At 33.6% G+C, this 23,845-nt stretch overlaps 2 protein-coding genes and 1 pseudogene across 2 annotated transcripts in view; 2 read left to right on the top strand and 1 right to left on the bottom strand.

Annotated features, from left to right (window-relative positions):
• Positions 1–712: 712 nt before the first annotated feature.
• On the top strand, positions 713–8,508 carry LOC140804613 (transcription factor-like protein DPB; annotated as a pseudogene).
• Positions 8,509–9,071: 563 nt separating this feature from the next.
• On the bottom strand, positions 9,072–12,546 carry LOC140804747 (nudix hydrolase 16, mitochondrial-like). Its single transcript, XM_073160860.1, has 4 exons — positions 12,178–12,546; positions 11,332–11,446; positions 9,741–9,824; positions 9,072–9,495 (listed from the first exon to the last, which is right to left on the bottom strand). The coding sequence occupies exons 1-4, from the start codon at positions 12,246–12,248 to the stop codon at positions 9,223–9,225; spliced, it is 543 nt and encodes a 180-aa protein (XP_073016961.1). The 5' UTR covers positions 12,249–12,546; the 3' UTR covers positions 9,072–9,222.
• Positions 12,547–15,038: 2,492 nt separating this feature from the next.
• LOC140805012 (ferredoxin-dependent glutamate synthase, chloroplastic-like) overlaps positions 15,039–23,845 on the top strand; it is a 33,960-nt gene continuing 25,153 nt past the window's right edge. The window contains exons 1-12 of the mRNA XM_073161190.1: positions 15,039–15,488; positions 17,751–18,063; positions 18,488–18,930; positions 19,009–19,140; positions 19,435–19,533; positions 19,725–19,795; positions 20,878–20,974; positions 21,134–21,226; positions 21,322–21,467; positions 22,841–23,000; positions 23,328–23,438; positions 23,596–23,811. Of these exons, the coding sequence (XP_073017291.1) occupies positions 15,201–15,488; positions 17,751–18,063; positions 18,488–18,930; positions 19,009–19,140; positions 19,435–19,533; positions 19,725–19,795; positions 20,878–20,974; positions 21,134–21,226; positions 21,322–21,467; positions 22,841–23,000; positions 23,328–23,438; positions 23,596–23,811 (2,169 nt within the window). The 5' untranslated portion in view covers positions 15,039–15,200. The remainder of the gene's footprint in view (positions 15,489–17,750; positions 18,064–18,487; positions 18,931–19,008; positions 19,141–19,434; positions 19,534–19,724; positions 19,796–20,877; positions 20,975–21,133; positions 21,227–21,321; positions 21,468–22,840; positions 23,001–23,327; positions 23,439–23,595; positions 23,812–23,845) is intronic.

Genomic DNA, 23,845 nt, shown 5'->3' with positions numbered 1-23,845 from the left:
TTTAGTTACCTTTTATCAGTTCGAAGTTTGTATTGAAGAATGTGGACGATAAAGAGCCGTAAATAAATTATATGGTTGAACCTATTTTACGTCAACAATTTCAGAAATATCTTAATAATAATGGCAAAAACTTGTATACGACGATCTCACTGGTTGTATTTTGTGAGACGGATCTCTTATTTGAGTCATCCATAAAAAAATATTATTTTTTATGATAAGAATACTACTTTTTTGTTGTGAATATCGGTAGGATTGATTCGTTTAATAGATAAAAATTGTTAGAGACAAGATAACTATTCAATAATTATATACTCATGCAATAAGTTATGTAATATATATATCCGATTGAAAGATGTTGGTGGCGGGCCATCTTATGTTTTGTTTTTTGTACGTGTATATTTTCATCTAATTAGTTTATATTAGACAGATTGACTGAGAGAATATATATATATATATATATATATATATATATATATATATATATATATATATATATATTCATCTAATTAGTTTATATTAGACAGATTGACTGAGAGAATATATATATATATATATATATATATATATATATATTTGGGTATTTATAAATCCTGAAATATATTTTATTGTGTTAGAAATTCAGAATGTAATAATAATAAAATATTATTTACTGATCGATCCCTCAAGTTTAATTTGGCACATGGTTTAACTTTTTATTATAAATTTTGGAAATATTTGAACTTCATTTCATTACTTCCTTCCTGATTGCTGTCGAACCACGTAGTATTAGGGGGGTGTATTCAATCTAAACTTTTAATGACTTTTATGGAATTTTAAAATCTAGAGGTATTCAATCTAAACTTTTAATGACTCTATATATGTTTAGTGGTATTCAATATGGATTTTGGTAGAGTTTTAAAAAGTCATGTGGTATTCAAACTTGACTTTTTAAAACTCTACAAAAGTCAAGAGGTATCCAAAAAATCCATAGATTTTCAAGGATTCTTATTTTATTATTCATGTACAAACCTTGAAGCCTTATGTACAATTGCAGAAAATCTAAAATATTCTTCCACCTATACCAAATATTTTGATGGACTTTTTTTTTTGAAAAATACGCTATCTCTCTTCTATCTCAAGCCATCTCTAGGGTTCTTCTCTCTCTCTCAAAATTTCTTCTATTCAAAGGTATGATTGGTCAATCTTGAATTTTTATATTGCCAATATTTATGTGTAAAAATAGATAAATTGTTGTTTTTTTCTTGAATCATTATGATTATTGTATTTCATAAATTGTTCATTTTAATAAAATTTTATGAACTTGTAATTGTTCATTAATATGTTGAATTGACATAAAGAATTGAAATTTTGATTTCAATAAATTGGATAGTTCATTTGTCGTTTATCACAAATTAAATTTATTTAACCTTTAAATAAGTAAAATTTATTTACATTTTCATAAATAAAAAAAATTTAAAATTTAATAGGTTATACATGTACAATAATTATTTAAAAGAAATTAATAAAAAAATAAATCATAATTATAAAAGTTTACAAAAGTCTACAAAAATCTTGAAAAAAAAGTCTATAAAAATCTTTGAAATTTATTTTACAATTTCATGAGATTCTATAAAAATCAATCAAAATTCATCAACTCCAAAAAAATCTATTTTTTAAAAAAAATTATTAAAAATCATTAAAAGTTTAGATGGAATACGCTAAATAGTAATGTATTACTGTCTAGAATCTGGATGTCAGTCAATCATCCACCGTAGAAATCTGGTTCATCTTTTCGAGAATTTTGCGTTGTTTGCTGTCTTATTTTGACTCGGGTCTCTCTCCCAAGTGCTCTATGTTGTTGATTTGATGGGTATTTGGGTGGGTAAATTCTTGGGTTTATTGTGTACTGATAGATATTCCTGCGTTGTTTTTGCCTAATTCTTTACGGAGTTTCTCTTGTATCCTCGAGGTTCTTGGTGTTTCTTTTGTAAATCTCATATCGGGTTTCTTCCAAACCTAAGTTTTTTTCTTCTTTTTTCACCGATGTTTCTTGAAATTTCAGAAGTTCTCGGTTACCAGTCTGGCATCTTTTGACGGTTTATTGTTTTCTGTGATAATGGTGAATCATGGTGACAAGAAAAATATTAATCAAGAAGGTGCGGATAAGGCCCCGTCATCTGTTTCTAAAGGTGGCGGTGGAGGAGCCACAAGGCATGCGGTATCACTGTTTCTGGTCAATCTATATCAACCAGCGGCAGTGTTGGGTCCCCCTTAAGCCGGAGTGAGGCTGCAGCGACAACCACTTCAAATCGGATGAACAACCTTGATATCCAGGGTGAAGATGCTGGGTCTCGGGCGGCTGCTGGGTGAGCTCGGGAAAATAAGGAAAAAGGGAGTCACGCTTGAGTTTATTAAAAAAAAGGGAGTGAATATAATTTACTTTTTTATCCTTTGTTTAACATTTTTTTAAAAATTAATTTTTTTATTAGTGTATTTTAATTTTATATATAATAAAATTTATAATTTAATTAAATAAAAAAACTCACTCGATTCAATTTTTCTATCTTTTCCGACTTAATTTTAAATTTTATTTCATTTTTTATCTTCATAAAAAATATTTTTCTTCTTAATTTTTCATCCTCTCATTTTTTGGCTAACAATTAACCACGAACAACAAATTCAAAAAAAAAAAAACCATATATTAAAAAAAAAATATTTTGAGATATAAAATTTATTGGATCTCATCAGTGTTCATGACTCAAGAGTGAAAAGATTCACCCTGAATCGTGAAAGCAAAAGATGGATCACGACCCACGGCTTCATGACCCTGGGTCGCGAAGCACAAGGCTTCACGACCCATGGGTCGTGAAGCACTTGTGCTTCACAGTGAAGCACAAGTGCTGCTTCACGACCCAACACTTTGTTGGGTCGTGAAGCAGTGCTTCACAGTGAAGCACAAGTGTGTGCTTCACGTGAAGCACAAGTCTTCATGGGTCGTGAAGCACTTGTGCTTCACAGTGAAGCACAAGTGCTTCACGACCCAACTTTGGGTCGTGAAGCACAAGACCCAGTGTTGTGGGCTTCACGACCCAGGGTCGTGAGTTCACGACCCCGAGAGTCGTGACGTGAAGATTTCACGATACATGGCTCGTGACACGATCCATTAATTTTAAATTTTTATAATTAATAATCTTTGTTTTGTTTTAAATTTATATAACTAATAATCTTTTTGTTTCTTATATGTTTACTTTCCTGCTAAATTTGGAAGAAATCAATTTTTTGAATGTAAGTTAATTTTAGGATCAAGATACGTTGAGATCTGTAAGAAGCTTGTGTCATTTTTAAATGAGAAAGAGATAGAATATTTGGTGTAGTACACTCAATTTGGTAATTTAATTTTATGTGCTAAGATTATAACAATTTCAATCAAAACTGACCCGAGACACAAAATTGGGTCGAGATTATACTCGACCCACGCGACCCACCAAAGTAGGGTCGCGTGGGTCGAGATTATATATATATATAAATATATATAATCTCGACCCACGCGACCCACCCCACCAAAGTTGGGTCGCGTGGGTAGAGATGGGTATATATATATATATATATATATATATATATATATATATATATAAATTTGCTAAAAATTTTAGTATAATTATAAAATTTGTTAATGTTTACATACAATAAACATTAATTTAATTTCATATGCTTTGACATACATTCATTACATTAAAGTGAATATGTAATGAAATTTGTTATGATTATTTTTAGTTTTATTATTATAAAATTTGTTAAGAATTGTAGTAGAATTATAAAATTTGTTAATGTTTATATACAATAAACATTAATTTCATTATTCATATGCTTCGATATACATTCATTAAAGTGAATATGTAATGAAATTTGTTATGAATTTTTTTAGTTCTATTATTATAAAATTTGTTATGAATTTTAGTGGAATTATAAAATTTGTTAAGATTTTTAGTCGAGTATAAATTCAACCCACATTGTTAAAATAAGAGATACATTCTTCTACTTGTTATGAATTTTTTAACTAACATACTTAAATTAACATATAAATAATGTTTACACAAATAAATTTTTTTATACATATTTACATTCTAATCATATATAAAGTGAATTATATATTATAAAATGATCAAAACTCAAAAATATTAAAAATTTCTACCCACTCGACCCATCTCGACCCAAACTCGACCCAAACCCTAAACCCTAAACAAAACCCTAAACCAAACCTCTAACATTATCACTCGACCAACTCTTTTTATTTTTTTATTTAAAAAACGTAAAAAATAAAAAAAAATTAAAAGAAAGGGTCGAGCACTCTTCATTTTTTTATTTAAAAAAAATTGAAAAATTAGAAGTACTCTTCATTTTTTTTATTTTTTTTTTAAAAATTTATTTAAAAAAATAGAAGTAGAAGAGTGGGTCGCGTGGGTCGTGCTCTTCGCGACCCACTCTTCCATTTTTTTATTTTTTTAAAAAAAATATAATAAATTAGAAGTAGAAGAGTGGCCCACTTTTCATTTTTTTTAACGAGCTAATTAATGATCTTATCTAACTAACCTATTCAACTCCCTTTTCTCGATTTAAAAAAGTCAAAATCCCTTTTATTTAATTAAATTTTAAATGAATCGTATATTTTTTATTGACCCGGGTGAGCTCTTGAGTCGTGACCTTTTATCTTTCTTTTTTTTTTTTGATAGAAAACTAGAATATTATATATTAATGTTGTTTTGATTTACAATAGACTGCGGATAAGAAATCCGCTTTCAAGTAATTCCATCATCATGATATTCTAAACTGTAAGACCTTCAAAACTATTGGCCCGACCTAACAAAATTCCAATCTCTAACTACATCTGTTACACATAAATGACCGAATTTTTGCATGCTCGTCGTCCATTTATCTTTCAGTTATTTTCTTTTCCTGCAAATGTTCGTTACTGAAGTTCTTTATGAAAATTATGTATTTTATGATCAGTAACATGAACGGAATTGTGTTGATTGTTCATAAATTTGCTTTGGTCTTTCGAACCATGTGCATCAGTTACTACTCTGATATGAACTCTGTTTGAAACAGTTTTGCGATGAGGTGACCTTGTGAAAACGAGTTGATTATTTTGATTGAAAGATAACAAGTGTTGAAAGTTAAAGGTGAAGTTAAAGATTGTGGGTTAATGGAGTATGTTGTCTTAGTAGATCCAAATGGATTTCGTTGGACAGATTCCCTTGTAATATTAGATCATATTTGGTTTACTCGTGGTTCAAAGTCTAATGTAATTCAACATGGGTTCTGAATTGATTGTTTATCTTTGGTCACGAAGAAAAGGATTTGTAATTTTTTGCTAGAGAATTAGAACAAAACAAAATATAAATTTGTATATAAATCAGGAGTTTGGAAACTAATGATTTCGAAGTTGATAGAATCATAGTTTTTTAAACTTTACGAGGTGCTGGCAGGCTCAAGGCGCTGCGAGGATCAGTCCCTTGCGACTAAGATCAAGCAAAGGCTCAATCCTGGTACAGCAAGTGTCTTGGCTGTGAAGCATGCCTTCTAGGGCTTGGTGCATATGAAATGTAATCTCATAGTTCCTCATTTACTTGTAGACTAATAAGTATTTATGTTTCGTTGGTAATTAATTGTGAATTACCTATAGGATAATCTTTGATGCTAATTTCAAGTTAGTAACTTCTCTTTTTTATTTTAGAAGATTATGTCCTATTGCATTGGACATCTATGGTGCTTCCTTGCACTTTACATTGGGATTTGGGTCCAAACCACCTTTGTGCTTTATTACTTCCGTGACTTTATTCACTATCAATAGGATGTGTACTGAATTACAAATGTGTGCTTTTAGGGTTTGAGGTTGATGTAGAATATAACAATGATTAATTGATTATTAAAATATCAAAGAGTCTTGTTATATCTCCATGGATGACTATCTAGTTTAATCGATTCATTGTTGTATTTGGTTACATGTTTTATGATTATATTGTTATAAATAGGAACAAGAAGAAGAGAAATCAACGTGCAGTAGGGGGTGACAAAAGTAGCCGTGGAGACTCCATCAATTTAGCAGGAAAGGTTTTTTTTTAATTTTAATATGCCATGTATTTTTCCGGGTATTTTCTGGTGTGCATTTAGCAATGGTGTAAGGCAGAATGCAAATGAAAAGCTTATGTTGGCAGTTTAATCAATCTTTGGAAATATTTTTGACATTATCAACACTTTGTAGTTCAAAGTTCAAACAGAGATCTATATAGATTAATTTAACTTCCAAAAATTTTGGAGTTGGGGCAGGGCAGGATTGTCTGTTACTTCTCTTTTATATAGTCTGTAATATCGATTAAATAGTTTGAGTTACATGGCGATTAAGTTTGTACCTTCTCTTCATAGTGTGGGGTAAAGTCGAAAGCAGAGGAAGAACTACATATAATGGGTAAGCTCGCTCTTTCAATATATATTAATTAATTTACTTGAAATCTTGTTTCTTGGAAATAGTCATAGTTTGTCTATCTACAGCTTTGAAATGGTTGGGTGTTTCTGTACATCAATGCACAATTAGCTGACAACGTTTCTGATCTTCAATTCAGATTTTTCCATATTTAGCCATCCCTGATACATGCATACTTCGCCTGCTACGAAAGAGAGTATGGGAATCTTTTTTTTTATTGGAGTCTGGGAAATCGTGCAGCTTTGTTCTAGTCTTTTGCTTTTTATTTATTGCTTAATTTAGCATGCCAATTAGACCATCTGTAGTATTATCATATGCATTTCCAAATTCCCACATTCATAGGATTAGTGATGAACTGGTGCATTATTTTTCCAGAGTCCTTTATTCTTGAAATTACTGATATAGGGAAAACATATTAATTCTTTTCAATAAGTACACAAAATGTTGATGTACGTACCTTATAGAAATCGATCGAGAGAAGAGTGACCATTTTTTTCATTATTCATTGTTGGGTACCTTTTGTTTCTGGTTTCCTTGACTCATAAACTTACAAAATATTATTAGGCGTATCCAAATGAAATTCTTTTGCAAGGTGGTTAAAATATGAAGGAACGCATCTTTCCAAATGCTTCAAGAACATAGAATCAAATTCGACCGTTTTATGTATTACAGTCAAGTTCTTTAATGTTTAATAATAGGAGCTCATGATCTCCGTTTGTACCAAAAAAAAATAATGGATCCATGTGCTGCTTAGTTTTGGGAATGGAAAGTAATATCCAATACCTACATTTGTGGAAAGCGTATATCTATTTTTTCTTGATCGTTTATTTGGCATGACCTTACAGGAGTTATGAGCTCTTTCTTCGTTTTGAGTTTGATATATTAATCTATATCTGTTATCTTGTAACTTTTTGGCTGTGTTGCTGTTGACAGCTTATGCCTTTCTCACTTTGATAATGTTGCAGAACAATACTTTTGTTATCACTAAACTCCTCATTTTACTTGTATATCCTTTAAATGACAATTTCAGTGTCACACCAGGTTGCAGATGAACTTGTGGAATATTTTCAGATCTTGATTCCTGACCATAGTAATACAACTCGGGACCAGGTTTGTTGCTGTTCTAAATGTGTTGTATCTTTAGCTTGGGGTTAACTATGAGAACCAAGCATTAAGCTTTATATTTTGATTACCATGCATGTCTGACAGCAACAATACGATGAGAAAAATATTCGACGAAGGGTCTATGATGAATTAAATGTGCTAATGGCCATGGATATTATCTCTAAAGATAAAAAGGAAATTCAGTGGAAGGGACTACACTAATTTGAATGATGTTGAAGAATTGAAGGTGAGAATTTCTTTCCTTTAGTGACTGCCTTTTTTTTTTTCCTTTTCTTAACTTTATTTACATATGTTGTTAGGCATCTGCTACCTAAGATTAGTGTACATATAATGGATTGTAGAATGAAAGGCTCAGATTCAGAAATCGTATTGAAAAGAAAGCAGCGTATCTGGCAGAGCTGGAGGAACAGGTACGAGCCTGTGAGAAGTTATTGCTAGCTTTTCTGACGTTTGCTGAGTGTTTTTTAATTTCATGTGTCATATATTAAGGAAATCATGCCTACCCATTTTTCTTTGTCGTTTCTTTTTCTCCTAATGATTTTCCCCATATTTGCCTGATAATTTTTCATTTTTATGTTTATCTGTAGCATGTAGTTCTTCAAAACCTCATACAATGCAATGAACAACAATATTGTTTGGGAAGTGCTCCTAGCGGTGGTGTGGCTCTTTCATAATGGTGCAGGTAGAGTATATGAGAAATTTGCCAAGATTTGTCGCATCTATTGAACTTTAGCTACTGCGGCGACTAACACTCATTAGCTAATACAAAATGCATGTCTTTTGTGTTAGTCGATGTGATTGGTTGACATATACATGCATATGTATATTGTAGCTCTTATTTAATTATATTTTGATTTTGCCGATGTGGGACAACTAAATGATATCGAGTTTTTTGCATTTCTTCTTAATTTACGTAGCATGATATTTACTTGAATATGCGTTGACTGCTAGATTGTTGATAGTTATGTCGGGATTTATAAATAAAGGGTAAAAGTACATATAATAATATATTATTTAAATGCATGCCTTTCTGATAATACAGCATGCAAATATGCATGCTCTTATTCTTTTTTAGTAAGACGCGCATATTTTTGGATCTGCGCGCAGACTCTGCCCCAGCCAACTCATCATACATTAATGTTTTGGTATATAGCTGCCAACTTATAAGACATGTGAGACAAACTAATAAAATGTGATATTTTTTAGTGAATTTAGTAGAAACTAATTAGGGCCCATTTTTGTACTCGTATTTTAAAGAACATATACACACACACATATACACTTTTTCATAATATGTATCGGCTCCTTTCTTTAAATAATCAAATGACTGAATATACCATACCAATTGATCAAAGGTATTGCTTTGGGTCGACTGAATATACCTTCTACAATATGAAACACAAGCATAATATATTTCATGAAAAAATAGCTTATTTTTGTGATAAAATTCGAAAATCAGAGCTGAAAAGGGAGTAGGAAGAGCACATGAAGACATTACTTCAGTTAATAATCCAGTCCAGAAACGCCCCGATACATTTATGAACATCAGGGCTAAATCAAACAGGCACATATACCAGTTTGAAATCGTGCCACAAAACTAAAAGTTCTACAAAATCTCAATGGTTGGACAACACTGACTAATGATATTCTTTTTTAGGTATCGTATACACCATACCATCATCGTACCACTTCAAAAAGCCTTTTTCAAGGGCATCTCTCATCCACACATGTCGACAGCTTTCAATGGCTTCAGGAATAGTCAGCCAACTTCTTTCACGAAGGCTTTTTTCAGGCCATGATTCTAGTACCTCATTCACATGCAAAGCATACATAGCAGCTTTACATAAACCTTCTGGACTGCACTCTTCTTGGACTGTTTTGCTCTTGAAAGCGTAGTACCCCAGAAAATGCTGAACAAAAAATAGCCACAATTATTATACTCAAAATGATGGAAAGTAACTTTATTCCATCTCCTGAATCTGATATTTGTTTGGATAATTTGAATACAGCAGAAAACTCAGACACCTTGGCGCTGGGCGAAGAAAGGCTACCGAATAATTTTCCAAACAATCAAGGATTATCATACGACTGCAACAGAAATTCGAGGCAATACAAGCACAAAAGAAGAAGCAAGCCATATATTGTTATATCTTACCACTAAATCCCCTCGCACTCCAGCCTCTTCCATGGCTTCCCTTATTGCCGCAGCCTCGGCTGTTTCGTCCGTCTCCCACCCACCCTATATTGAGAACATATGAGCAAGAACAATTGGGGTGTTCAGGATACCTTTTCTATCATTCGTTTATCTTGGCATAACATGGATGCCTCATAAGTCAATTTGAAAAGGCCATATGTTTGATTAGTATAGCAGAACACCTAAGGCTGTAACTAGAGCAGATAAGTATATAAGCCCAGTTTTCATTGAGCATATTATGTCACCAGTAAAAACTTTTGTTTCCCGAAACTATCGAAATGATGTCTACGACAAGTAATTTTTCTTCAGCGAACACAGTATAATTGTGATCGGTATGGTGTAGAGAGATCTGCATTCAAGCAAATATTGACTATGCAAGACAAAAAGAATTAGAGCAGGATGGCCAAATAACATGCTGGCACAAACCAGTATTAAAGTCCAAACTACGGAGTATTTCAGAGCATAGTTCGTTTTCTTCCATTCCACTAAGTAGACAGATACATCATGAAACAGGGTGCTTACCTCAATTTCTCGCTATATTTTGGATGGAAGAAGAATTTTACTCGAAAACTAAAAAAATCATCACAATGGAAAATAAGATATCCATCAATTAATACTGAACAAATATCACCAGTCAGTATGGTTTATGCCAGAATCAACATAATCAACAAAGGTACCAGTCAGTATGGTTTATGCCAGAATCAACATAATCAACAAGGGTAACTGCGTTTAAGATAGAAAATTAAAAAGCACCGGGTTTTATAAGTGATCGTGAAGTGTTTTAAAGGCTTTTAATGTTATTTTGAATTCCAATTTCATTCACAGATAACAATAACGATTGACTGGTCATAAGGATAGCCCTGGTATAATATGAGTGAAAAGTGGTTTATAGAGATGTCTTCAAATACTTCAAGCATGATACAATATTGAACTGAGAAAGAACTTAACAACAAACCAGCTTCACAATTCATCAGAGGTTCATAGATGTTACCAAGAACCACTTGAATACATGCTCCTACAGAAGATAAAGAAAAACAACAATAACAGAACAAAGTTATGCCACACTAATCTGATTTCTACTAGCTATCAAAATATCACAATATGTCTCGAATGAATCTTGGCAGAGTAATGAAGCACATAATGAGGGCATCGACAATTACATTTCCTACTCTTATTTGGTCGAGTTGGACATGTCTTCTCACTAGATCTCAAAACAGAGGAGGCGCAATTTCCGCTAGAAGATGGTAGCAAAGTCAACATAGAAGAATAGCACATCACACTTCTAGTAAGGAAAAAACATGAAGATCGGAAAATTATTTTCATGGGAACTTGTCCATATGCATTCGACAATTATCAGCCTCATTCGCTAAAAGCCAAGTCATAGATGCCTAATGATCTTCCCAAATGAAGCAACTGAAAGGTGAGTGACAATCCCCGCTTATATAACTTCATGACAGTATCATACTGTAGAGCCATACAAAGCATAAAAAACTGTGAATTTGCTTTTTCATCTATATCCAATGATCTGCTGATGCATGTATAAAAATACCACCTTGGGAAATAGAAGGCCAGGCCCACTAGTTGAATTGATCATTAGCACTTCAACTTTCTTCTCAGATGCTTCCCCATAGTTTTGTCCGATATTCCGGTACTTGAATGGAATACATCTGGGAAATGATTATACTGATCAGAACAGTACAAAGTAAAGCCAATGACAAAAAACATAGAAATCTCTGACAAACACGTACTTTGTTATGCTAAGGATATCTCATAAAGTTGTTGCTTTTCACCATGGTTTTATTAAATATAACACGAAAATAAATGATGACATTTACTGGATAGGCCATGGATTCCTTTTACTAACTGTATATCCATGTAAAAATTAACCTAAAAGGTTTTTCTCCTACGGTTCCACATTTTTTATAATACTGCTGGTCTCTTCAATCACACTGTCACATTGACAAAGCAGAATAGGCTCAATAGCAACCTTCAAACAAAAAAAAAAAACAAACAAACAAACAAACTCAATGCGAAGACACCAGACACGGAGAAATGAGAATCAAACCCATTTTACATGCATTTATTCAGCGGAATAAAAAAACCAGCAACAATGAAAATAAGCCTGTACATAATCAAATCCACATAAATGTAGTCCAACTATTTTTCTCGTCTAACTGGTTACCAAGCAAAACCCGGTTTCTGCAACAAACAAAGAGTGCGTAATCCAAATCCCTAAATCTCGAATGAAAAAATTAAGTGCAACACAACGGATTCAAACATCAGAAAACCAGAGCCAATTTCCACATTATATCAATCGATAGAGAAAACAAAATCTTCAGGAAATCAAAACACAACCCATGCTTGTACAGACATATAAAACCGAATAAAAGAAAAATACCCCGCAAGAAGGCGGTAACCATCCTCGTATCGTTGCTGATGCCGACCAGTTCGAGCCACCAAATCAGACATTTATTGCAAAACAAAAAGTAGCTAAAATTGCATCCCACTCGGGAAAACGATTCACAAGATAACCTTCTGCTGGATAAAACCAAAGAAACAAATCATCCCCAAAAGTCGGTTGCGCTGCCGCTTCCGGTTTACTCCGGAATTCCCCGCAGGAGGGTCCAAAAATTTCTCAGTATCATCAACAATGATCACAGTAAAGAATGAAATTCCTCAAAAGAGCAGCCGAAGAATCAAACATGGTTTTCTTTTCTTTTTTTGGGGGAAAATTAAATTTCAATTTAGATCGGTTCCCAAGACCCCGTTGATTTTAATACTTTTTTTCCTTGAAAAAATGTTTTTTTTATGCTGACTTTTAAAAAGTGTTTTTTCAAATAAAATTTGAGTTATTTTTGTGTTTGATGAGATAGATAAAAATATTTTGTTAAGACAAAAATTTGTGTGAGACGATCTCACGGATTGTATTTTGCGAGACGATATATTTTTTAATACATTTATCATGTCTTGCATACTACAACTCTTCTTTCAATAATTGTTCTTAAACTTGAATTATAATAATTAAATACTTCATTTCTTGATCTGAATTTTGGAGCCAATCGAAATTTAGATAAATGATATCTAGTATCTTGATACGGCACCATAAATATTTTGAAAGTAGGATAACCAGCAACGATTAAATAACACTTACCTGCAAAAATTATGAGTTTAGCTATAAATATTGGTTAAATAATTAAAAAACATAAGATATAATATCAAACCTTCAACCGAGAATGAAAATATAATTTTCCTTTCACATAGCCTCATTAAAAATTTTAGAATCTTCCCAACCAATCCATACAAAGTGAAGCACATGTCGAAGTCGTATACAGTCATTACATTTGTTGAAGTAAACCATTTTCTTCCACTGAAATTTATTTGTTTGATATGAGGAACACACATACATACATATATATATGTAGCACATATACAATATTTAAAATAAAGCTAATATCTTTTATCATTCTTAATATGTCCAGAGATATTTGTAAATTTATGATCGACATATTTGATGATATCTCTTGACAACTTCTATATGAACTTTAAAACTCTATGAAATTGTCCCGAAACAGTTGTCCCCGCGTGTTGAAAAAGCTCATGGACATTCATGACCGAAGTAGATTGACCCATCATATACAAAAATAATAATACTTTTCATATATATCAACTCATCATGTTGGTTGTAAGCTTTATTTTCTGAGTAGAGCATTACATAATTTATGAAAAAACATGTTTTCTTATTTTCCATTCAATATCTCCGCCACCTATGAGATTCTGAGAGCCACGATGTCCTACATTCATCTTTAACAATATATTTTAAAGCATAATTAGTAACACCAAACAATGACAACAAAATCATTCTTTTATTAGAGACATGTGTATTTTTTATGGAATCAATAGAACGATCTGAATCACTCGCTGCGTCAGGGTTATCTAATACATTTGAATTTGAACTCTTAGATATCCTGTGAAAAATATGTAAATAAAATAAAAATATGACATATAACAATAAATTATAAATGTTTTAGATTTTTGCATGAAAAAATATAAAGATATTACGAAATAAAGTTAACTTTTCAATAAAGAAAAATTAAGTGAAAATGCGTAAAAGCAAAACTCATGTCAATAGCGATTCACATCATCTTTAATGTAAGTTGTTGCCCAACCAACCCGCAATTACATGTTCTTCAATCCGATGAATGTTTGTCTATTTTGCTTTTTACCCAAAATTTTAGTAACTATGAAAAATTGCTCACTATCAAACACCATATCAAGCAAATTAAGTAGAACCTCTAAGCAATTTTTGATGTCACATGATCAAACTTTGGTGTTTCATGTATATAATTTTGAGTCTCAAATTTGTGAAGCGCACGATCATGTTGATTAGCTTAGTGGCAACATGACCCATTTTTCCGTCACTTTTATTTATTTTTTATCTTTCTTTGTATCTTAGAGTTGCAAACATCTATTGTTCAGTTTTACATAACTTATTGGTTTCTAACATTAGCATAAATAGAAACTCAACATCCAAATCATATGTATCTTCATTCAAATTATTATGATATGGTTGATAATCTGATGGTGCTATTGTATCCTATTTAGTTGCTACAAAACTTTTAAATATGCAATCCAATAACTCTAAATTCTTACGTTTCCTCAATCTAAATTTTGCATACTCAAGATTTTTTTTGTAATGTGAAGCAAAAATAAATAAATAAATTTGATAAATAATTTAAAATGTATCATAAATTTTTTTATCTTAATCTTTTTCTCTTACCAACTATTATTAACTTGCATGATCATCTTCTTTGAACCCAACCAAGACTAGTCTCATTATTTCCGATAAATTATATCATCCCATTTATTTTTAAATTATTTGTAATTTATAAACCATTTTAAAATCCTAAAACAAACATTTGAATAGAAAACATAATTTTCCGGTTAATTTTTCTTTATTGAAGAGTTTACTTTATTTCGTAGTATCTTTGCCTTTTTTTTTTCATGTAAGAATTTAAAATGTTTATTGTTTATTGTTATATATCCTATCTTTATTTTATTTACGTAACTTTTGTTAGTTAATATAATCGAAGTGTGGCAAAATCTTATGTCAAATAACTAATTTATTTTTATTATGTATAAAAAACTATATTATTTTGCAGTCACACCTCTGTCATCTGATCTAACTTAATGTAATAAAAAAAGCAGTCCGTCCCTTGGCGTAGTCAAATAGCAGACGTCGCAGAATAACACACACATATGAGGAAGCGTGGGCCAAGAAATACTATGAATTAGACGCGGGTGGCTCCCAAACGTTCTTTTTCTATCTCATAAACCCACATTCCTCACCTTAAAAACTGCAACTTTTCTGGTATTGAACGTATATAGTTGCTGTGAGTGCGTGTGAGTGGAGATTGACGAAAGATGTCTGTACACGCCGCCGGTCAAGTTGTGCAGTCTGTGAAACTCTTTGCGGGAAACAACGTCGGCAGCTGTAGGAAAGATTTTGTTTTTGCGGGCTTGTGTGGTGCCAACAAGACCAAGAAAAGTGGGAGTCGTCAAAGGAAAGTCAGGGGTGGTGTGATTAGTTGGGATACTCAGAGGAATCTTCTTGGTTTGAGGAAGAACTGGGCTTCCTCCGTTAAATCAGTTCTTGATGTTGAACGTGTTAACAATGCATCACGACGACAGTCTTCTGATCTGAAACCGAAGGTTGGTTTGACTCTTTCTTTATGCGTTTTAGTTGTTTTTCATATAAATTGATTTCTTGGAGTTCGGATGACTCTTTCGGAGCGCATATGCCTGGTTTTACGTGCAATATTTTTTTGGACTTTCAGAGTCTTGAGTGAAATTCTTGTGGGATTACCGCAATGGGTTGCGATCGTAATTAGTTAAGTTTTTTCTTTTTCCCTTTCTTTTACCTTATTGTTCTAAATTTTTTGGAGGATGGCGGAGGGGAGTGGAGTTGGTTGACTTTGATTTCCATCCCCTTTCGTTGTGGGTGTAATACTTGATAGTGTTCTTACCTTGATCTTGCTGTTGTGAACTGAAAAGTTGGTTTGTGAAAGAAATTCTTATACTCACCTTTCCTTTGTTTTCTGGCTATAATAATTGATAATATATAGGTTGACTTCAATAATGTGTTGTACGAGTGCAATATGATCAAATTTGAAACTTAGTGCAATATGATCAAATTTGAAACTTAGTGTTATACTCATCTTACTTTTTTTTTAAAATCATCATTCATGATAATCTATGGTGATCTCGATGCTGATAGCATGAACTTGTCCCTTTTTCTGACAGAGTTCATTTTGTAGAAATTCGGTTTGTATGTATCAGTGAGTTGACTCTGACGCTAAGTTGTAAAGTCCCAACAATTTTTGGCTTACTTTATTGTATCATCTGGGAGAATGTCAGATGGTTTAGCATATTTATCAACAATTTTGGAGTTTGGCAGTTTTTTTCTGGTTTACCTTCTGTCTCACCGGCAGAATGACGCAAATAGGTGATTATATATCGTGAATAGATTTGCATGATGCTGTTGACAGCTCTCAACTCTCCATGTGTGTGGTTTTAGAACTTTTCTTCTGTTTTCAGTGAAATATATATGTCTTTAGATTTATAGCTGGTTTAGAGGATGGCTATTTCGAAGCTTCAACTAGGCATATACTTGGGTAATGCAATCGAGAGTATGACTTGATCAAAATCTTAGCACGCGCCATGGGATGGTGCGTAGAAGAAGAGGAAAGGACATAAACAACAAAACTAAAGTGCAGTGATTTGTAAGAACTAATGTGAAGAGTAAAAATCAACTGGGATTTTCCCCCCAGTCTATTTCATTGTGGCTTAGAATTCGTGTGGTTTAAAAATGCAGTCGAATAGGATTTGAGTTGTTATGCTAAGGCTGATACACGTTAAAACTGCACCAATTTTAAGTTTTTGGAATGAACTAAACATCAGGCCTGCCATGTCACTAGTTGAGATGTTAGAAGAAAACAAAGAAAATGGACGTTTCTTTGAGATGACGAAATTTGATTGAATGGTGTGGGAGTTTTTAGGTATCCTAGGGAATTTTTCATGTGATCGCCCATACTCCTGGAATGTGGTGCGAGCCCCAGTGCATACTTCAGACAAGAAGGAAGCACCACATATCCAATCTAGGAGCCTACTGAAACTAAGAAGATCAAGCCTTTTGGGGAGGAGGCAAGAACTAAGAGCCAGACTGGAGGAGTCAAGATCTGGTGTCAAAGAATCAAGTAGGTCTGGTCTCAATTTCTTTCTTTTCTGTGCGTATCAGGCAGGCAGCTGGGGCCTTGTTCACATATTTGATGACTGAAGCGCCAAGGGTTCCCATTCAGTATACTTTTTTTGTCTAAGCTGAGCTGTTAAGGGCCTGCCACCAGGCGTTGGTGTATGGTTCATAATGGTTTCAGTTGTAGATGAGTATATCTTTGTACTTTCTTGTTAAATGTTCTGTTAACTTACATCAATTTCCATGGCAGTTTTCACCATCCTCTATATTTTAAAGCCACTTTCACACTGCAAAGCATTTGATTAGCTATCAGTGAATTGTTTACGTGCAATTGCAAAGTTTTATTTTATTTCAATTTTATTACGGTCTATTATTTGCTGTTTTGATTGTTCCTTTATCATATGAATCTGTGAAATTTCGACGAATGGAATGGGAGAAAGGTAGATAATGAGGTTGTGCTTGGATGGAGGGATTTGAAGCTATGAATTTAAAATCCATTTGATTGCTCAGATGAATTTAAAATCCGCCCTACCAACTTGTGTAAATGCAATGGTCATTTTAAATCTCTCCCTAAATCAAATCCCTCTGTCCAATCAAATTCTTCCATTCAAGCGCAACCTGATAGAACTATGCAGCCTATTTATTGGGACTCATGTCTCGATGCTTGTTATGGTGTGTTATATGGTGCTATTAATCTTCAATACCATGTTTCTACTTTTTAGGCCGCAAACTTGGAGGATATTATATCTGAAAGAGGGGCTTGTGGAGTTGGATTTATAGCCAATTTGGACAATAGAGCATCACATGAAATTGTCAAGGATGCTCTTACGGCACTTGGTTGCATGGAACATCGTGGGGGTTGTGGGGCAGATAATGACTCTGGTGATGGTTCTGGAGTGATGACTTCAATTCCCTGGGAACTTTTTAACAGCTGGGCCAATGAACAAGGGATGACTGCCTTTGACCAAATGCACACTGGTGTTGGAATGGTCTTTCTTCCGAAGGATGATGCCCTGTTGCAACAAGCACAAACAGGTCTGTCAAAAGTGGTGCCTAAATCTAGTCAATTAATGGCTTAAAATATGTAATATCTCATTACAATAAATGGGTATTATATTTATTGATCTATTGAAAGTTTTTATAATAACAGGTGGGTTTTTGGAATTTCTATGTTCTCATTATTTTGAACATTTCCATGACATAGGAAACGTTGACATGAGAATGGACCATTGGATCGTTGTCCAAATTTGAAAATTTAATATTTTTCTTTAATTATATAGTTCAGTATGATCATACAGCAACTAGCAATGTTACATTTGTTTTGTTGAAATTCTTATTGGGCTTGTTGCATGTTTCTTGAGGGACAGGCTCGTAAAGTTCATGTAGTATGTCTTTTTTGGAGACTTTTTTCCTTTGCGCAGGCCATCAGTCATATGATGTCTTGTATCTCCTTATGCAGTTATTATGAATATATTTAAACAAGAAGGTCTTCAAGTGCTAGGCTGGAGGTCAGTACCTGTAGATACTTCTGTTGTTGGGTACTATGCTACAAAAACCATGCCAAATGTAATGCAGCTTTTTGTCCAAATTTCAAAAGAAGAAAATGTTGATGACATTGAAAGAGAACTGTTTATCTGTCGGAAGTTGATTGAAAGAGCAGCAGCCTTAGAAACTTGGGGAAGTGAAGTATACTTCTGCTCTTTATCCAATCAAACTATAGTTTACAAGGGAATGCTTCGTTCGGAGATTCTTGGCCGGTTTTATTTTGATCTACAAAATGATCTTTATAAATCCCCTTTTGCTATCTATCACCGTAGATACAGTACAAATACTAGTCCTAGATGGCCCCTAGCTCAACCCATGAGGTTCCTTGGTCATAATGGAGAGATCAATACGATACAGGTGATAATTTTTTAGCTGGGATTCTTTGTCATGAAATACATATTTGTTCAGTGTGCTGAGGTTGAAATTGTTATGCAGGGGAACTTAAACTGGATGCAATCTAGGGAGACTTCATTGAAGTCACCTGTTTGGCGTGGTCGTGAAAGCGAACTCCGTCCTTTTGGAAACCCAAAGGCATCTGACTCTGCAAATCTTGACAGTGCTGCTGAAGTATGGCCTTTTACTTTAAACTTTTCATTCGTCATAGATTTGTCTAAAAATACATAAAGTGCGTGGTGCAATTTGGGGGTGATTTTATCAGTTCTGTTATTTGTTGGAAGAATATTTTGCTGATAATTATTTGAGAAAAGGTTCAATGACCCATATTGTTCAGTTGATTGTGTATGGATGTGCGAATTTCAATTCGGTCCACAGAAATATCTGACTTACTATGCTGTGTATTATTTCATTGGTATTTTATTCCTTTTTTCAAACCTCGTGGTTTTCACTTTCTGTTGTATATAGTTACTAATAAGAAGCGGCCGCGCTCCCGAGGAAGCTCTGATGCTTCTTGTCCCTGAGGCATACAAAAATCATCCTACATTGATGATCAAATATCCGGAGGTATTCTATTTTTTGGACATTTGTAAGTAAATTCAGCTTTCATGGTTTTTGGCTACCAGATCTTTTTTCTTCAAAGTGTTGCCATGGTGACTGTGTAAGACAATTTTCTAGTTTCACGCCCCTAGTTTGGAAATTATTCAATTTGATCCACTAATGTCGGTAGGACTGACTTGTGATTCTTTTGGCTTCAGATTGTTGAATTTTATGACTACTACAAGGGTCAAATGGAAGCATGGGATGGACCTGCTTTGCTCTTATTCAGGTGAGATTCCTAAATGTTGGTTTCTTAATTATAATGACGGACCTGTTAACAAATTTAAAGTTACCAGAGGATTGTTGTCATGCTTGTGAAATTATTGATTTTGTCCATTAGCATTCTTTTTATGTGAAATGAAAGCTTTCTGAAAGATTCCACTAGTTGTTTAAGGAGATTTAGAATTTCAACAACTATGATTTAGAATAAAGGAAACTGCTCTTTTTGCATGCAATGAGATCGATCTTATAAGTAGATAAAATCCTCAAACAGAAATCTGAAAGAAATTCGAATTCACTGTTGTGGCTAGTTTCAAAGGATGAGTGTCTGGCAGTAACACCATTAGTATTAGTAGAACTTATTTGCCATGCTTCTCTAATTTCATATGCTTCTCACTATTAGAATTTAAAATATTTCATAAAATTTTATACCCTCTGGCTCAGCACACCGTTGTATTGTCAACCACTGAAGACCTGCAATTTCCTGATCTATTAACTTCTTCAACTTTTGTATGCTCTATTAGAATTTAAAATATTTCATAAAATTTTATACCCTCTGGCTCAGCACACCGTTGTATTTTCAACCACTGAAGACCTGCAATTTCCTGATCTATTAACTTCTTCAACTTTTTTATGCTCGATGTTTTATGAATAATGAAAATTTTTACTGAATCCATCTATATTGCTGATCCTTCACTTTTGAGTTCTAATTTCATTTAATCTACTTGAGGCCGAACCAAATACATAAATGATTATTAGAAAAATAGCAAAAAACATTTAAATTGTCTGAGTGAGTAAACCCTTTTATTGTTTTACTTGCAACATCTTTTGGGGTTTGATTATTAAGTATTGTACTATGAGATGATCTCGTTAATCAGGTACCATCTAATTCCCTAAAACAAAATCTCTCTAATATGTGGTAACGTGGACAGCCAAGATTGAATGGTGCCAACGTTTGTATAAAGCAAAGGGTGATTTTTTAGTTTTGCAGTGATCTATGTGCATGCTAGTATTTACAAGTGACATCTTTAGTCTACTCAGAATTCCTCTTTTTCATATTCTTTTTTTTTGCTTTGTGCCATTTACTTTCAGCGATGGAAAAACAGTCGGAGCTTGTCTTGATCGCAATGGACTGCGTCCTGCTAGATATTGGCGGACAAAAGACAATGTTGTCTACGTCGCCTCTGAGGTCTGTTGGCTTTCTCGAGCTGCTTACAAAGTGTCATTTGATCTTTCTTAAACTGCTTTCCGTATCATCTTTGTTTTGTTTGTATTTGTAATCTATAAATAGCCATTAATGATCACATAAACATCACAATTTAATCCTGTTTTCGAAACTATTGTCTAGGTAGGGGTTCTACCAACAGATGATTCAAAAGTTTTAATGAAAGGGCGTTTAGGCCCTGGAATGATGATTACAGTTGATCTACAAAATGGTCAGGTCCGTACTATAAAATGAATCCGGTGTGAACGGTGTTACAATAAATACACAGTTATATTTCCCTTTGCTATTGATTTTTTTATTATTTTGTGTAGGTGTTTGAGAATACTGAGGTCAAAAAGCGAGTTGCGCTCTCGAATCCTTATGGAAAATGGGTGAATGAAAATCTTCGATCTCTTAAGCCTGCAAACTTTCTTGCGGAGACACTCATGGACAATGAAACAATCTTGAGACGTCAGCAGTGAGTCTCCAAATTTTTATTTTTGTGCATTAATTGTTTTGAGATCCAGATGTTATCGATGCCTCCTCATTCTCTTCAAAACCACATTGGTGACCAGGACTTGAATCATTTTTCCAATCTGGTCTCAACCCAGTTCTAATCCCTTCCAATGTGGTCAACAGTCGAGTCAAATCATGTTCAATTCGTTTCGTTCTAGCCTGTTTTTGGATTGTGTTATATACCCAATCCAATAAATATGAAACCGCGCCAACCTGGTATGCTATCGTTGGACTGGTCAAGTTCCATTGTTTACACCCTAGAACTGATTTAATCCGGTCTGGATCTCCATTTCAATTTGGTACTGTAGCATGCATAGTTTGAGGTGCTGATGATGAACAGTTATAGAGGAACTTGAACCGACAACAACTCTAATAGAAATTTTAGTAATTTTATTAGCCTTAGTTTCTAACTGTTAGAATACATGATCTATCTAGAATTTCTCTTTTTTCATTCTCTATATCAAGTGACAGAGAAGATTGACTTTATATTGAGTGGAGAATACTTTAGCTAACACTAGCTATATGTATTGGTACTCTAATCTTTTGATTTTTGAACTCTACAAGATCGATACACTTTTTTCTAGGAGACCCGGTCACTTCACTCCCTATTGTTACTGGTCAATCATATTTTTCATCTATCATGTCTAGGAGTTATCTGGTGACCCTGTTGATGTTGAATGATTTTTCTGGAGCTTGTCATTTTTGGTGAACTGGAGTAGGGTGTTTGGAAGTGTGTGCGAATGAAGACTCTTGATTAATTAAATACTTCAGTGACTAAAGCACCACCCTCAACAATATTTGGCATTTTGGCAGATTAGTCTGATTGTGATCGAGTACCATTTTTCTTCCCTCTTGGTTTCTTTCAAAACATGAAAAAATGGAGTAAAATCTGGGTTACTTGTTGATTTAGGGTGCACTACATGCTTATGAGCACCAACAACCTCTTTATCACAAAAGGAACTTTCTGGGGCATGACATTTTTTTCGACCTTCTCATACAAAATTTGTGGAAGGCATATGCATTCTCCAATGATTATTCATTTTGTGTTTATTAGTGCTCATGGCATTTGTTGGGACTCAAGTGCTCATAGAACTAATGAGAAGAAATGCATATTATGGAGATAATCGAGTACATAATCCATTTTCTGCCTCGTATCCCCCCTGCTGAAACTGAAGTCTGTTGAGATACAATACTGAAAAATCTCAGAAAGGAATATTTCTAACTTAAAAGGAATTTTTTTGCCTTTTGTGTAGGTTCAATGTGATTTTGTGTTATGTGTTGATTGCCTTACTAATCATTATCACTCTCCTTTATTTTATTTTATTTTTTAAATAGGGCTTATGGATATTCAAGTGAAGATGTTCAAATGGTCATAGAAACAATGGCTGCTCAAGGGAAGGAGCCTACATTTTGCATGGGGGATGATATTCCATTGGCAGTATTGTCTAGAAAGCCACACATGCTTTTTGATTATTTTAAACAACGATTTGCTCAGGTTTGCGATATTTTCTTGAACTCCTAGTCCTTCTGTGTACACTCTGAGATTTAGATTTAGTTTTAGACTTCTATGGGAATATGAAAATTTTTATGAGCTATCTAATAATTTCTCTTTTCATGACGTGTATTACTCTATCAACTTTTGCATCAACTTATATGGTGCCTGTTTTTCCATGCCAATTATTGTACCATAATATTTGGAGTTTTTAATTGTTCTTATCCGAATTTTTGTTATATTTACTTTTTATAGTAGTCTTATAGGAGTCAGAATGTTTGATGTTCTTGGGATGATTTCGGGTGCTCTTTACATATGTGTACAAACTAGGTTACAAATCCTGCTATAGACCCTCTGAGGGAAGGATTGGTTATGTCTCTTGAAGTCAATCTTGGAAAGCGAGGGAACATATTGGAAATTGGTCCAGAAAATGCCTCCCAGGTACTTCGGCGGTCCTTTATTTTCATGATGATTCTACACAATTTTTTATTCGCCAAATAAATTAGTCTTACTCTCGTCGACAATTTTGATTTTCCTCCACACTTCTTTCACCTGCTATTGGACAATGAGAATGTTGTAAAAGATTTTCATTTGACAGGTGATTTTGTCGAGTCCTGTGTTAAATGAAGGAGAACTTGAGTCTTTGTTGAAAGATCCAATCTTGAACCCCCGAGTTTTACCTACATTTTTTGGCATAAGGAAAGGTATTGAAGGTTCACTTGAGAAAGCACTGTACAAGCTTTGTGAAGCTGCTGATGAAGCTGTCAGAAATGGCTCCCAGCTTCTTGTTCTTTCTGACAGGTCTGACGAGCTGGTGCGTACCCTTCTGTTATGATGTGTTATCACCT

The sequence above is a fragment of the Primulina eburnea genome, chromosome 11 (assembly GCF_022965805.1).
Source record: "Primulina eburnea isolate SZY01 chromosome 11, ASM2296580v1, whole genome shotgun sequence".
In the NCBI taxonomy this organism is placed as follows: Eukaryota; Viridiplantae; Streptophyta; class Magnoliopsida; order Lamiales; family Gesneriaceae; genus Primulina; species Primulina eburnea.
Note: the sequence above shows the minus strand (reverse complement) of the source record. Positions and strands in the feature narration are given on the sequence as shown.